The sequence below is a fragment of the Lycorma delicatula genome, chromosome 1, assembly GCF_047948215.1.
Source record: "Lycorma delicatula isolate Av1 chromosome 1, ASM4794821v1, whole genome shotgun sequence".
In the NCBI taxonomy this organism is placed as follows: domain Eukaryota; kingdom Metazoa; phylum Arthropoda; class Insecta; order Hemiptera; family Fulgoridae; genus Lycorma; species Lycorma delicatula.
This window is the reverse complement of record NC_134455.1, coordinates 365,147,844-365,164,920: the sequence shown is the minus strand read 5'-3', so window position 1 is coordinate 365,164,920 and position 17,077 is coordinate 365,147,844. Positions and strand designations below refer to the sequence as shown.

At 29.9% G+C, this 17,077-nt stretch overlaps 1 protein-coding gene across 1 annotated transcript in view; it reads left to right on the top strand.

Annotated features, from left to right (window-relative positions):
* Nucleotides 1–17,077, top strand: part of PolrMT (mitochondrial RNA polymerase) — a 106,150-nt gene that overhangs the window by 70,380 nt on the left and 18,693 nt on the right. The window contains exons 19-20 of the mRNA XM_075353653.1: nucleotides 2,652–2,900; nucleotides 6,930–7,089. Coding sequence (XP_075209768.1) covers nucleotides 2,652–2,900; nucleotides 6,930–7,089 — 409 coding nt within the window. The remainder of the gene's footprint in view (nucleotides 1–2,651; nucleotides 2,901–6,929; nucleotides 7,090–17,077) is intronic.

The window sequence follows — 17,077 nt, the reverse complement described above, 5'->3', positions numbered from 1 at the left end:
TTGTTAACTGTGTTGAGTTCTGTTGTACACACAGGCTGTTGAGCTGTTAAGGTGATTGATGCTGGTGCAATATAACCAATAATTAGTAGGCAATAAAGTTTTTACACTCATGTTATCAGTGGCAGTTGTAAAACACATGTTTCTTGGCAGATCTCTGAAAACTCATTTTGCTCACTCAGTTTGTTTTATACGTTTAACAGAAAGAGAAAACTGTGAAGCCTGGTCACAAATAAAATGGTTCTAGTTAACTTGCACAAATAAAATTGTTTGTAGTTAAGTTCCTTAAAATAGTTGTTCAGCCTCTAATGATGATTATTTTTCCTACCTTCCATTCATTGAATTTATTGAAGTTAGTTCAATATTTTAAAAATAAGTGATAATACTTTTCAGTATGAAGTTTGGAATGAGTTACCATGTATTGGACACACTTCACCATCTAGTAGTCAATATTATTGATTTTTTTTTATCAAAATGGTAATTGTTTGTTAATAACAGAGACAATTTTTAATTATATCTAATATGATGTGCTTGGTGTATTTTGATATACGAATCTCAAGGAAATATTGTTCACTTTGTCATTGTATTATTAAATATTTTACTTTCTTTAATATTTGAACAGAAGATTGTCACTTAACCTTTTTTGCTAGTACTGTAAGGTAATATGTTTTATCAATATTCATTTTTTGCCTTAGTTTTTATTGTAACTTTTGCAGAAAAGAAATCATGTCATATATTCAGTTATTTACAGAGAATGCAAACGAACAATAATAAACAATATGTGTTTTTAAATAAAAACAAGGTTTATTATTAAATGTTAATAAATGAATGTTACATTTTATTGGGTAATGTAGCTTCATGGAACCAGAAAAAGGTTTTTTGTTATTTAATTAATAATAATAAAGTAATTGAAATATATTTGTTATAGTTAAGCAATTTTTTATTTTTAAGATTTTATTTTAATCTAATGTGTAATACTAATTCAATTTTGGTTGTAACACCTTTTGGAGTTATTCATTTTATATGTTTGATGAGAAAAAAAATAACAGTTTATCAAAAACACCTAAGTATTACTATAAATGTTTAGCTATAAAATCTAAGCAAAGTCTAGTTATATTTTTTGCCATGCTCTTTATATTTTAATTTTTACAGTTTTCAGTCATAACTCTATTGCTGCCTCAGCAACAGAGCTACTAAGGGAAACTATAGTGATTAACAAAATTTTATGTATTGGAGTTTTTTCAATGTCAGTGTTTCAAGCCCCCATAGTCAAAGAATAACAAAAAGATTGCAGAAATTTCAGGAAAATTATGTACATACACATTTGTGTTGACTATATTTTGATTAATATTTCCAGACTGGCTCAGTGTAAATACTTTGAGAATGGCTAAAAATAAGTCTATTTATAGTGTGCGTTGATGGCATTAAATTTTTGACAAAATTAAAAAAGGGGAGGGGTAATCACAGGTTTTTATTTTTTGATATTTCTAAACAGTTTTGAAAAACTCCTATCTGGAATATTGGTTAACCAAAATGTTTGAATTTGACACAAATATCTGGCTACATATATGTAAATGTATCAGTTTCAGCCTGATTTTTGACCCCACTGTCAAGGAGGCATCAGAGTATCCCCTTTCTTTTCTTTTTATAGTATAATATGATTTTTTTGCATTGTTTATCATTTTACCCAAAAGGGCTGACTTATTGAAGTAAAATAATTATTCCAATAAATAAACTTTTAAGCCCAGAAACAGCAGGAGTGAAGGGATCCATTCTTAAATTTTAATTTTTAAGGTTAAAAATCCAGTTGAATCTATTCATTAATGTTGAAGATATGGAAACTTTTTAAAAGAGGGTGTGTGACTTAAGAATTAAATTGTTTTTTTTTCTAATTTCTGGTACTACATCTTATTCATGTTGTGGCTGTTATTAAAAAAGTTATGAAGCTCCTGTTGAGCGAGGGGAGTCATATGGGATTCAAATTTTGATTATTTTCTGTTTTTTCTCCTTTGGCAGTTATATTCTAAATACAGTATAATTTTCATTATAAAAACATCATTTAGTCAAGTAGGAAATCTGGACTTTCTAAGATTTTTAATTTTTTTTCAATTATACTTTTAATACTATATAATTTTTAAGATAAAAACTTATTTGATCAAGGGGGTCAAATCTGAACTAATATAATCATTTTTATTTTTGTTTCGCATTTGTACTCTAAATATTGCGTAATAAATTAATGTTAAAAATTCCCTTAATAAAAATCTATCAAGAGTGAAGCCGAAAAAGTTATGCAACCCTCTACTGGTTTTTTATTGTGGCCATATGTATGTATATTTATTGAATAATAATGATGTATTTAACCCTTTCTTTTTTTATTCTCTTACTTTAATTATTGTTATGTTTGAATATATTATTTATTTTAGATACATTTAATGTTTTGTTTCTGCAGTTTCCCCTTGCGATATTTTTGAAAAATGTGTACTGACCATGGTTGGGAAGGTTCAGGTGTACAATATTGGGAATTTAATGAAATTTCTATTTATTATAAATGAATGTGAATCCTATCATCTTATACAGATGATTGAATCTGATTAAATGATATTGAAGTAGTAATCGGCTTTTAATGAATTACTTGTAAAAAATTTATTTTCCAGGGTCGAATGTGGTGGTCTGAATCTGAGACTCCATGGCAGACTTTGGCTTGTTGTATGGAAATTTTGGCAGCTATCCAGCACCCAGAAGGATCAGCTAAGTATGTTTCTCATTTTCCAATTCATCAGGATGGATCTTGTAATGGTCTTCAACATTATGCTGCTCTTGGTCGTGATAAAGATGGTGCAGTTAGTGTGAATCTGTCACCATCATTAACTCCTCAAGATGTTTACAGTTGTGTTGCTACAATTGTAAGTTGCTTTTTATTTACTTTTTGTGAAGTGTGATTTATGGTAAAATATTTTTAAATGCTGTGTTGACCATGCATGTTGTGTTGGTTTTAATATAGTTATATTAGTTTTATGTTATGAAGAAACTAAGAGATGCTTTAGTGAAATAGTTTAGCATTCAAAAAGTTATACATGGTCACAACTATACTTTTATCTTTTTTTGAAGAAAATTTGTTCAAATATATTTTATATATTTATATATATATATATATATATATATATAAATTCTATTAAATAAACCACCTATTACAGAATATAGGTGATAAGACAGACATATCTTATCTTAATTTTTCATGAACGTAATTTTACAGGATCCTGCATCTTCAGTCATTAATGAAATATTCAATTAAACTGCATGTAAAAATACGAAAGTAATGAAAATTGTGTATTAATTTATTATGAGGGCTGTTTGGAAAGTTTGTGGCTTGGTACAGATATACCACTAGTAGATCCAAATGGTGATTTGTAGTTAATGTAATTTCTGTTAGATGGCATACTGAACAGTTTCCAACATGTCTTCTCAGTTATTTAATTGTTGTGGTTAAGAGGTAGTAGATGATTGTTATTTTGTGCAAAATGATAAAATCAAAATTTGAGCAGTAATAAAATATTTCATTGTAAAAGGTTTAAAACCTGAGAGATAAGAAAAAGGAGTTAGATTCTACATTAAATAAATCTTCTCCATCACTTTCGACAGTATAAAAATTGCAGCTGAATTCAAACACTGTCAAACCTCCATCTTTGATGATGAGTGTTCAGGACACCCTTTAATCGCCACAACCGATGAAAACATTGCAAAGATCGATGATTGAAGATACACGAGCGTGCAGAGATTGCAAAAATCAGTAGATCGTACTCACAACATCTTACACAAGCATTTGGGTATGAAAAAGCTATCAGCGCAATGGGTGCCGTGTTTGTTAACAGTTGACCAGAACACACTCAAACATTTCTCAACAGTGTTTGGACATGTTCAACTGTAATTCAACTGAATTTTTGCGATGTTTCATTACTGCTGATGAAACGTGTATTCATTATTACATCCCTGAGACAAAGCAACAGTCCAAGGTGGGTCGAAACTGGTGGAAGTGCTCCAAAGAAGGCAAAAAGTGTTTCAGTTTTTTGGGAGGTTCATGGTGTGGTGCTCATTGAAAGCAGGAAAAAGAATCGCCAGAGAATATTACATAGCATTGTTGGGGAAGGAGGCTATTAAGACTAAACATCTACATTTGAGCAAGAAAAAAGTGTTTTTTCACCATAACAATGCACCCTGTGCACACGTCTTCTGTTCTTGCTGCTAAATTGATGAACTGTGCTTCAAATTGCTTTCACATGCATCATATTCACCAGATTTAGCTCTGAGATTTAGCTCTTATTACTTCTTGTTCCTGAATTTGAAAAAATGGTTTGGTGGGTGAAGATTTGCCATAGGTGAGACAGACGCCTATTTTGCAGAGCTTGAAAAATTGTATTTTACTGAAGGAATAAATAAGCTGAAAAAGTGATGGACTAAGTGTATTAGTTTAAAAGGTGACTATGTAGAAAAATAAACAAAAAATTGGTAAGAAATTTTATGTTTTCTTTCTTAGGCTGTGAACTTTCCGAACCGCTCTCATATATGAGTGCTGCTATCTGTTGCAATTTTTATAAAACAGTGTTTGCACTTCAAACACTGTCTGATAGTTTATCAAACTGAAATTTTGTTTGTTTTATTTGTGTATGTAATATTTTTCTAATACATTTCATTTTATGTCATCTTTATGTCTAAATTTGTTTTAATATCAGAAATAGAATGTTTATTGTCTAGTAGATGGTCTGCCGTAATAGATAAATCTAATTTATTTCTTGTAATTTCTATAATGTTCAAGAACTTTAGCTTTAAAGGATTTATTTGTTTTTCATATATAAATACCATCATAATCATTACATATAATTTTATAAATTCCACACAAGTTGTTATTTTATTATTTTTGTTTTTTAAATATTTTATTATATGGTTATTAGGTTTGTATGCTGGTTTATTTAAACCAGCATTATTACACCACCACCATTATTACAAATTACAATAAAGAAATAAATATTTCTTTAGTGGTAGTTCTTTAGTTTTAGTGGTATTATATATTGGTTGTTTATTTCTTTATTGTAATTTGTAATAATGTTTTAGTGGTATTATATATTGGTTGTAAGGTATTTATTTTGTAACTGTGTTTTGATAATTGTTTTTTATAAGTATTATTAATTAACACAGTTTCATATCTATTTTCAACTGCTATACGTTTTATGATGTTTATTTCATTATTTAACTTTTCTTTGTGAATGTGTGTATTTGATTGCTCTATTAATCATATTTGTATAAATGTTAATTTTAGTACAGCAAGGGTGATTTGATTGTTTATGAATTTTTTTATTTTTTATTAATAGTTGTTGGCTTTCTCTGTTCTGATGATTCAATTTGGTTGACCTTGTTTATTTTGATATTGACATCTAAATAATTTAACATTCTGTTATTATCTCTTTCAAATGTGAATTTTTTATTATAAGAATTTAATTTGTTTAATATTATTAGATGTTCATGTTTATTAATGCGTTTTATATACTGAGAACATCATCAGTATACTGTGTCCATATTAAATAAAACTTTATGTTTACGAGTGATACTATGCACTAATTTACTCTCAAAATCCTGTAAATACATTTCTCATATAATTGCTGATAGTGGAAATTCCATAGGTAAGGAATGTTTTTTTGTATAATACTTGTTATTAATTTTAAAATAGTTTTGTTGACATAAATAGGGTTGATACCTTTAATAAATATTAGATCTTATTGATTCCTTTTTAATTTATTTTTTATTTTTGTGGTGTGACCTATAGGGATGCTAGATTATATGTTACTTATGAATTGAATTAATCAAGAACTATGAACTAACCATTCTAGATCTTTGTTTATATTTAAAATTTTTAATTTATTTACTAATTTATAACCATTTTTTATATTAAATGTATTAGGTAAATTCAATTTATTCCTAAGAATCTCATTAGTAGATTTTCAGGGATATGGCAGACAAATGAAGCCATGTTTTCTTATCCTCATACCGAACAGGATACAATGTTCAAAGCTATTGTTATGAATATCACTGAAGAAATAACTGCATACTCTGATTCCCGGAAGGCTTTTAATACCTGAATCATTAATTAAAATTTCACTCTTTTCATCAAGATAACATGATAATCTGATGAATTCTTCAAAGTAACACAGCAAATCATCTGTAATGACAGATAGACATTAACCCTCCTTGCATTAAAATTTTGAACCCTCATCATATTGATGATTCATTCATCAAATCTCCCCAGACATCCTTGATTTAACTGTGAATATCACAAAGTTGTATGTATTTCTGGATTAAAAAAATTGAATCACAGATCTCTCTTCACACATTATAGCATTCTCTGTTTTATTCATCTTGAACATACACATAAATAGTACAAATGTGTAAAGAATGCAATGAGAACTTGCACAGATTAAGTAGACACATGATCAAGATTGACTAAAAGGCAATTTATTTTGTAAAAGCAGTTTTGTTATTTTTTTTTAATTATTTATTTTTGTTTGAAAACTACTTGAACAGATGTAAAACCTTAGTGAATTTTTAAGTTAGCTACTATTTATATGAAAATAAAATTGACTTAAAGATAAGCAGTTGGTATGTTAAAAGATTATCGTTTCACTGAAATGTTCAGTGCTTTGAGAAAATTTAATTGTATGATATAACATCTCAATTGTAAGGTCTTAAATAATTCTGGGTGTAGATTTACAGTAAGAGGAAAGCAAGGTAACATGACAAAAGGTTTTATTCATGTCGAAAAATATATATTAATCTTAAGGATGGTATTTAACAAGAAAAGTGATAAAAAAATTGATTTGGATTGTCTTAACAATTTAAATTCTGTTACTGAAGTAATATTTTACAACATATAAATAATTTTGTAGGTTGAAGAAGCGAGAGCTGCTGATGCTGCGAAAGGTATAAAAGTTGCACAAGAGTTAGATGGCTTCATACAGAGAAAAGTAATCAAACAAACTGTAATGACCACTGTCTATGGTGTTACAAGATTTGGAGCAAGATTGCAGATAGCTAAACAGCTTAAAGGTAAGTTAGCTAGTTAAAGATAATAAAATAATTATTGGAAATAAAATAACTGGTTTAGTATTGTGGTCATTCCATGTCAAATCAACAAGGTGGATTCACAACCCGACTAACTGGAATTTTCATGAAATTTGGTATGAATTAACTGTTGATAAAGTTATGGGGAAATACTGAATTTCAGATCTCTATCATTAACCGTTTTGTTTTTAGAGCCCTTCAGATTTGCTGGAAATTGGGAAATTTGGACTTACAGCAATAGTATTAGGTCGACATTACTTTGCTATTTATTAAGATAGAATGATAAACTTGGACTTATTTTAAAGCATCAAGGTATTAAAATTGGGTTTTCCACCTTTGCTTTTGTGGTAAGTGGTATATGGTAAGTATGTTATATGTCGGTGACTGTTTATGAGTGTGTGTGTATTGTTGAGGAATTGTCTGTGATGTGATTTTGTGTGTGTGTGTGTAGGGGGGGGCATATTATATCCCCTTCCAGATAAAATGCACACAACTGTACCAGGAAGGGTGTAGTTAGGGGTGGAGGTTTAGTCGGTAATGTGCAGGAATAAATACGCACCTAATATCATCTTGTGGAACCTGTTACCAAGTCTAACACTGCTTTGGCACCTGTAAATGGAGTTCCTCCACCTCTACAGTAAAAAAAAAAGGTTGCAGTGGAACTTATAGTGTGTTGTGGGTGTTATCTATCAGAACTTGAAATTAATGTTTGAAGGATGCAAATTAAATTATTTAACAAAAGGGTGCAGCAATCATTAAACTTCTTATAAACAATGTGTGGCGCAAATTATTTGTAATCCACCTCAAGAAATTTGTTATCTTGGTGAGTGTAAGAATTGTCCGGATTCTGACAATTTTAAAAACATGTTAGATTCAGTATTTGTCGAAAATTCTCTGGACAAAATAACTTTTAAAGAATGGATTTCAACTGGTTGTTCAAGTTTAGAAGCAATAAAGAAGAACACATAATATTTTATTGAGATGTTTATTGAAGAATTATCGATTCTCATTTGCCATTCATTCATTGTTTCTTAGCAGTCAAACTTCTTAAAAAATTTTAAAACTGTAATTGAACCCAGAATCTTTATCACATTATATGACTGCTGAAAATGATACATTTGTGCTATAAGGTGAAGCCCAAGGGTTTCACTGGAATCATCAGCAGGCTACGATTCATCCTTTCACTATTTATTATAAATAAGAATTTGCTTTGCCAAGAATTTGCTTTTAATGATAATTTAGTTGTTATTTCTGACTGTCAAGCATGACACAATATCAGTTCACCTTTTTCAGAAACAACTAATTCAGTTTTTAAAAGAAAAGTTAGTATTTTGAATAAACTAATTTACTTCTCAGACGGCTCAGCAGCACAATATAAAAATCGTAAAATTTTTTATGAATTTAACATATCATAAGGATGACTTTGTTGCTGAGGCGGAATGGCACTTCTTTGCCACATCACATGGCAAGAGTGCATGTAATGGTCTTGTTGGTACTCTTAAAAGATTAGCATCAAAAACATGTTTACAACGTCCATGCCAATATCAAATAAAAACAGTCGCTCAGCTTTATGATTGGGCTCGGTCAAATATTAAAAATATGAATTTCATATTTGTTTCAAATGAAGAATTTCAGAAAGAAGAAAAGTATTTAGCACCTCATTTAGCAAAAGCGGTGGTGATCCCAGGTACTCAAAAGTTGCGTACTGTTTACCAGTCAGGAAAGGATAACTTAAAACAAAAATTATTTCCGAAAATGAAGAATATGAACAACATAAAGTTTTGCGTGAACAGAAGTTGGTTTTCTTGAAATTTCTGATATAAAAGGTTTTGTCATGTGCATTTATAATGGTTCTTGGTGGTTGGCTTGTTTATTATTTACAAACGAATCGACAGAAGTGGAAGTAAGTTTTCTTCATCTTTAAAGTCAATCTCCTTCTTATGTTTTTCCAGCACATAATGATATTCTAATATTACCTTGACAGGAAGTATAAAAGTTAATCTGAAAATTGCTACTGGATGTACATGTACATTATCTGAAAATGAAACTACTCAGGCAAATGAAAAACTTATAGAAAAATAATCAGGTATTTCAAATAAGCACATTTCATAATAAGCAAATAAGCACATTATTAGTATTAACTTAATACTAATGTTATTGGTATAATTTTTAAGTAGCAATAATTGAGAGCCAATGAAAATATCAGATTACATTTATGAAATCATTATAAAAAGTTATTTTTATTAAGAAACATTACTTTGAAAAATTAATCAGTACATTAGCTTTAATCAATACATAAGTGTTGATGTATTTTACCAGACTATTGTTAAAATTAATACAAATAAAATATTTATTTAAAATAACAGCTACTGGAATGAAACAGTTAATTTAAAAATGCATAAAACTATAATTTGAAATTTTTATTGATTTGTCTTACATTTTGTGTATTATGCAAGATTTTAAGGTGATCAAAATGTCCAAATCCTAAATTCCATACTTGTAATTATTTAATGACATGCATTACTATATATTACACTGATAACAAAAAAAAAATTTTTTCACTAAGTATGATACCATTTCTTGAATTGCTTTATTGCGTACATTACAGATCTGTAAATACAATTTTTCTACCACTCTTAGTTTTAAATAAATTATGCTTCAAAAAAATTAAGGAAAAATATAGTTAAAATCTGTAAAATTTATAATTTTGCATGGCTATACCTGTGTTAGAATAATTTCGCTGATGCTTTTCTATTATAAATAGTCTCAGACACATCCCAAATTAATATCCAACAGTAATCTGCTAGCATGTTTTCCATTGTTAGCATGTTTAATTGACTAGTACTTCATTTCCCTTTGTAGCGGCTTTCCATCACTGAAATGTCATGGTGGAAATGTACATTGTGTTAGTCACTCGTCTTCGAGGTTGTGCGGGGAAAAATCCAGATGTGAATGGAGGAAATGTATTTTCATAGACATATTACATAGCTTTGTATGAATAGCTCTGTATGAAGTAAGAAGTTGATTAACAACTTCCACTGCAGTCCTTGCAGTCTTGATCCTAACAGTTCAGTTTTATTTTTTCATGGTAGTGTGAGATTTTTGTTTACTGACAAAATTTTTGCAAATGTCTTTAAATGAAGCCCAAGCTGCATGTTCTACATTATTTAACATTGAGTTAAATACATCATCTTTGACTAAATCTCTTATTTGAGGACCGACAGTTTTAATTTTTCCTTGACTTACATTCAGAAATTTCTGCCTGATGTACAAAAATCCAGGACTATCCTTCTTCATTGCTTTTACAAAATTTTTCATTAGTCCTAGCTTGATATGGATAGAGGGTAAACATTTTTTTTTTGGTTCAACTAAGGACTCATGAATAATATTTTTCCCATTTGGAGTTAAGTTGTCTTGTTTCTTCCACTCTTTGGTAACATAATGTTTATCCCTAGCTTGGCTGTCCCATTTGCAAAGAAAACATATATACTTAGTATAGCCTAACTGCATGCCTAACAAAATAGCTATAACTTAAAAATCACCACATTGGCTGTCCCATTCGCAAAGAAAACATATATACTTAGTATAGCCTAACTGCATGCTTAACAAAATAGCTATAACTTTCAAATCACCACATATGTTCCAGCTATGTTTTTTTATAATTTATTTTTTCAAGAACGTCTTTCATCACATTGTATGTCTCTTTCAAATTAATACCATAAGCGATTGGTATCGAAGGATATTTGTTAACATTATGTAGTAGAACCATCTTTAAACTATACTTGGACAAATCTATGAAAAGGCACCAGTCCTCAGGTTTACAAATTTTTTCTAAGTGCAACGTAAGTTCATCAATATTTGTGCAGTAAACCAAATTATTTTCATTAATAAAGTACTGAGAGAGTTCTTTTGTCGACTTTGAAAGCCTGAAATTTTTGTATTTTTGTAGTAAATTTCAACCTTGCAGTCTTGATCCTAACAGTTCAGCTTGACTTTTTGATAAATTTAAACCCCTAACCAAGTCATTTAATTCACTTTGTGATATAAGATTTGGCTTATTAGATGGTAATTCAAAATCAAAATCATTATCATTGTTGTCTTCTTCAGTACTACCTGATTCTTCATCGCTGCTTTCGAAACATACATTCACAAGTGGTTCAGGAACTGGAATAATTTCACTGTGAGAACAGGCCTGATTGCAGATTGCAGTGAAGGATATTTACAATATGTTTAGATTTTTTAGAAATTCCAGACAATTGTTAAACAGTAACAATCAGTTTCATGATCCTTTGGTTCATGCCAAACCATAGAACACCAAATGGCAACGCCTCCCATATGCCATTCAGCCATCCTCTTAAATATACAGAACAATTAGTGCATACTATGAGGAGCCCACATCTTATCCTGATCACCAATTTTAGATTGAAAGTACAAATGATATGTTTTTTTACTTAAAGGTATAATGTTTTTTTGTATTTGATTTTACGATAAACTCACCACATACATAACAAAAGGTCCATCATTTACACAATTTTGAGGCATTATGAACTGCACTGTTAACAAACTTAAGACTGCACAAAATTAATTAATTCCTAAATCCAGTGTTTAATACAGACAACACAACTGTGTTTTCAGCTACATATTTTGACCTGCACAGACATGATTAATCTTGTCCATGAGAGCTTACTCGTCAATATTAGATATGATGTCAAAATATGTGACTGATATGATTTAATTCTTTGTCTAGTATTGTTTTTTTGTAGCTTACAAATTATCTTAACAAAGTTAAACAATAAAAAATGAGCTAACAAAATACAATAAAAGAGCTTAAAATGCTAACTAAAAGTTGAAAAATGAAAAAATCCTTTAATTAAAATTAAAAAAATTTTGAAAAATGGTGGGTGATAGAAAGATTCTGAGTTCATATTCATTTTTAGCATCAAAAAACAGATTAAAATCATGTATTGCGTGTTAGGAAACAAAAATTATGTTCATCAGTGTTATGTGTGTCTTTCAATTATTATTTATATTATTGTAGACTCTTGTATTGAGTCTTGAGAATTATATTTTATACATATTTATGCTTTACACTTGGGTTTTTTAGATTATGTAAAAAATATTAGATTTTTTATTTTACCTTTTCTTTCTTTATTTTTTCTGTTCAGCCTCCGGTAACTACCGTCTAGATAATTCTTCAGAGGATGAATGAGGATGATATGTATGAGTGTAAATGAAGTGTAGTCTTGTACATTCTCAGTTCGACCATTCCTGAGATGTGTGGTTAATTGAAACCCAACCACCAAAGAACACCGGTATCCACGATCCAGTATTCAAATCCATGTAAAAATAACTGGCTTTATTAGGACTTGAACGCTGTAACTCTCGACTTCCAAATCAGTTGATTAGGGAAGACGCGTTAACCACTAGACCAACCCGGTGGGTTTTATTATTTTACCTAAAAGTTATCAACTTTACGTTTTCAGATCATGTAGCCATTAAACTGGCTATGTACGCAGCGTCAGTTTTAAAACGCTGTTACAAAATCATTTTATATGGCATCTAAGTCTGTTATTTTGTTTTGTATTCACAAAGGAATCAGTTTTATTGCACAATTTGAATGAGGTTTATACGATGTAAAATGTTTTATTTAGACTAGAAAGAATATGACCATTTTTTTCTCAGAAATGTGCTTGTGTGTGTGACTTGTGTATTATAATTGCTATGAGGGTTACGGATTTATTTATTATTTACAAAAATAGCTTATTATATTAGCAACATATCGATGTATTGAAAGACATAATAAATTATGTTATACGGCACAAACAAAAAAAAAGGAATTTGTGGTCATAAATACGTCACTTTTACTTGAGGTCTAAAATATCTTTTCTGACAAAAGATATCAGTAAATATGAAACACATAACGATTCGTAATGAATAACAGTATACAGTAAAAATTGTTTTTTGTCGATCTGAATAGCCTTTTAAGTGGTGGGAATTTTTATAAAACGTAGTTTTCTGAATCTACTTTCATTTATACTAACATATGTGAATTATGACACAGGTTTTTATCATATTTTACCCAATTTCAAACCGATTTACTTGAAAGTATTATTTTTAAAATCAGCAAACTATGTTTCATAAAGACAAAACAAAAAACAAAAATTTGCTAATAAAAAACGCGGTAGAAATGCGCAAAAAAAATCCTGCAATTAAATTATCGTAATTTCTGTACTGTTTCAATTTTTTTGTTGTTACAGGCATAAAAAATATCCAATCGTAACATAATACTAATCGTAACATAATCCAATCGTAAAATACAAAAGACATAAAAAACAAGAAATTCAATCAAAAAAAAAAATTAAACTTATAGAAAAAGAATTAAAAAAAAAAATAATCACTCAAAAAAAAACAAGATTATACTCAAACAAATAAATACAAAAAAAAAAAAAAAAAAAAAAAAGATTGTAGCAGAAAAACATAGCAACATAGCCGTTTTTTTTTGTCACAATCTGTTAAATTCCTTTAATATACTGTAATTTTTTGAAATTTTTTTCACATGAGGGTAGCATAAGAATATGAAGGGAGGCAATCAGATACCAACATATTTTCACCGAGTGCTAATCAACGACGGATCATTGTGATGGAAAAAGGTTAATTTCATTTTTAAGCATAAAATGTAATGATTTTCAACCTCATTTTGACTTAATTAATATTCATTGCAATCTTTTTATAAAATTAATTAGAGATTTTAAAAAAGTAAATTTTGCTAAAACATTGATGCTCATTTTATTTTTTATCTCCTAATTCCAAAGCAGTCCCAGTTTAAAATTTTCTCAACTGCTTCATAGTATAATGATGAATAACATATATTTTTTATTAAAAAATTGAAGACGTGTTTTTCTGAAATTCAACGGTCGGTCTGAACCTTGAAATCATAATGTATGTAAACATAGGCTTGTATATTATATGAAAGAGCATCAAATAAGCTTTAAAGAAACCAAGTTTATCATTCTACCTTAATAAATAAGAAATTTATCCAAGTATGAGTTGATGCGGATGGAGACTATTTGTTGGCTCAATATTATTGGGTCGGTGTTAGATCTCCGTGTTAATAGGAAAAATCAGGCCGAATGGTTCATAGTGGAGAACTTTATAAACTACTTGGCAAAAAAAAGACTGCTGAGGGGGTCTAGGGTGCTGCTTGAGCTTTCCTGCTTTCTGTTTTTGTTGTTTTGTATTCATGGTTTTTATGTTTGTTGTTGTTTTAATTTTCTTTGTTATTGCATGTTGAACTCAACTCTTGACCTTTTGGGTAGGTAGTGGATTTCAGTTACTTATTTTTGTTATTCATTCTTGTTTAAGACTTAGTTTAGATGTGTTTTGTTTTCTTTTCTGGAGAATTCTTAGTGATAGTAGTATACCAATGGGACCTGTCTTTTGCCGAGGTTTGAAGATGACTTCCAGCAAAGCCCATACTAGCTAGGTATGGAGGGGGTGGTGTGGTGACCAAAACTGCCACATGGAGGGTGTCTTCCCCTGTGGAGTCAGGATGATCTAACACTACTGCCACAAGTCAAAATTTGCCATTTTTCAGCAGATTTGAAGGTCTCTAAAAATGAAACTGTTTATGATAAAGATCTGAAATTCAGTATTTTCTTATCACTATCAACAGTTAATTAATACCAAATTTCATGAAAATCCCAGTTGGTCAGGTTGTGGCCCTTGTATATTTTAACTCATTGAACTTATAATAGTAAATTTTCAAACTATAAAAATCAACATAACATGCAGTTATTTTTGAAAAAAATTTACATCTTTTGTGAATGTTGGTTGTGCAAAATTGTAGAGTAGGCTGGACAAGTTCTGTTCTGAACCTCAACCTGATCCTTGTGTGATAGAAATCATAAAGATTTCTATTTCCACACAACACAATTGTTTCAAAAAGGGTGAGGTTTTGTTTTTCCTGTGTCAGTCTGTTAAAAAAAAGAAGAAGATTTTCTGATTTTAATCTTAGATTCTCTATTGCCCATTTCTGTAGTAAACTAGTAGCATATTAGAATAATTAACTCAGTTTCAAATAATGGGCAGGCAGGAGTAGGTTTCGTAATGAACAAGAAGATAGGGAAGAGAGCAGACTATTTCAACATGCATAACGATAGAATCATTTTAATAAGGATAAAATCGAAACCTAAGGCGACAACGATTGTTAATGTCTATATGCCTACAAGCGCCCATGATGATGATGAGGTAGAGTGTGTATATGAAGAAATTGATGAAGCAATTAAATACATAAAAGGAGATGAAAAATTAATAATAGCTGGAGATTGGAATGCAAGCATTGGAAAGGCAAGGAAGGAAACATAGTGGGTGAATACGGGCTGGGCAAAAGGAATGAAAGAAGGGACCGACTTTTAGTGTTTTGCATGAAGTATAAATTATTTATTGCCAACAGCCAGTTTAAAATTCATAATACAAGAATATACACATGGAAAAAGCCAGGTGATACTACAAGGTATCAGATAGATTATGTCATGGTTAAGCAAAGATTTAGAAATCAACTTGTCGACTGTAAAACTTACCGTAAAGCAGACATTGACAGCGACCATAATTTAGTGTTAATGAAATGTAGATTGGGATTTAAAATCCTGTTCAAAAGGTGTGTCAGATGAATTGGTGGAATTTAAAGAAGCTTGAGGAAGAGGCAGTAAAGAAGATTTTTGAGGAGGATTTTTCAAGAGGTAAAAAAGATAAGGTAGAAAATCTAGAAGAAGAATGGAAGAATGTTAAAAAGGAAATTCTTAAATCAGCAGAAGCGAACTTAGTCGGAACAAAGAGAACTGGTAGAAAACCTTGGATTTCAGACAATATATTGCAGCTGATGGAAGAATGTAGAATATATAAGAATGCTAATGATGAAGAAAGTAAAAGGAACTATCAACAATTAAGAAATACTATAATCAGAAAGTGCAAACTAGTGAAAGAAGAGTGGATTAAAGAAAAGTGTTCAGAAGTGGAAAGAGAAATGAACATTGGTATATAGACAAAGCATATGGGAAAGTTAAGGAAAATTTTTGGGTACATAAATTAAAATCTAATGAAGTGTTAAACAAAGATGGTACACCGATATATAATACGAAAGGCAAAGTCGATAGGTGGGTGGAATATATTGAAGAGTTATATGGAGGAAATGAATTAGAAAATGGTGTTATAGAGGAAGAAGAGGAAGTTGAAGAGGATGAAAGGGGAGAAACAATACTGAGATCTGAATTTAAGAGAGCTTTAAAAGATTTGAATGGCAGAAAGGTTCCTGGAATAGACAGAATACCTGTAGAATTACTGCGCATTGCATGTGAGGAAGCAATTGATTGATTATATTAACTGGTGTGTAATATTTATTAAAAAAGGGGAAGTTCCATCAGACTTCAAATAGAGTGTTGTAGTCATGATACCAAAGAAAGCAGGAGCAGATAAATGTGAAGAATACGGAACAATTAGCTTAACTAGCCATGCATCAAAAATCTTAACTAGAATTCTGTACAGAAGAATTGAGAGGAGAGGGGAAGAAGTATTAGGAGAACACCAATTTGGTTTCAGGAAAACTATAGGGACAAGGGAAGCAAGTTTAGCGCTAAGATTAATAGTAGAAGGAAGATTAAGGAAAAACAAACCAACATACTTGACATTTATAGACCTAGAAAAGGCATTCGATAACGTAGAATGGAATAAAATGTTCAGCATTTTAAAAAAATTAGGGTTCAAATACAGCGATAGAAGAACAACTGCTAACATTTACAGGAACCAAACAGCAACAGTAATAATTGAACATAAGAAAGAAGCCATAATAAGAAAGAAGCAGGAGTGATATAAAATATCGAATAGTACAGGCGAAACGAGCCTTCTGTCAGAAATATAATTTGTTTACATCAAAAATTAATTTAAACATCAGGAAAAGATTTTTGAAAGTATTTGTTTG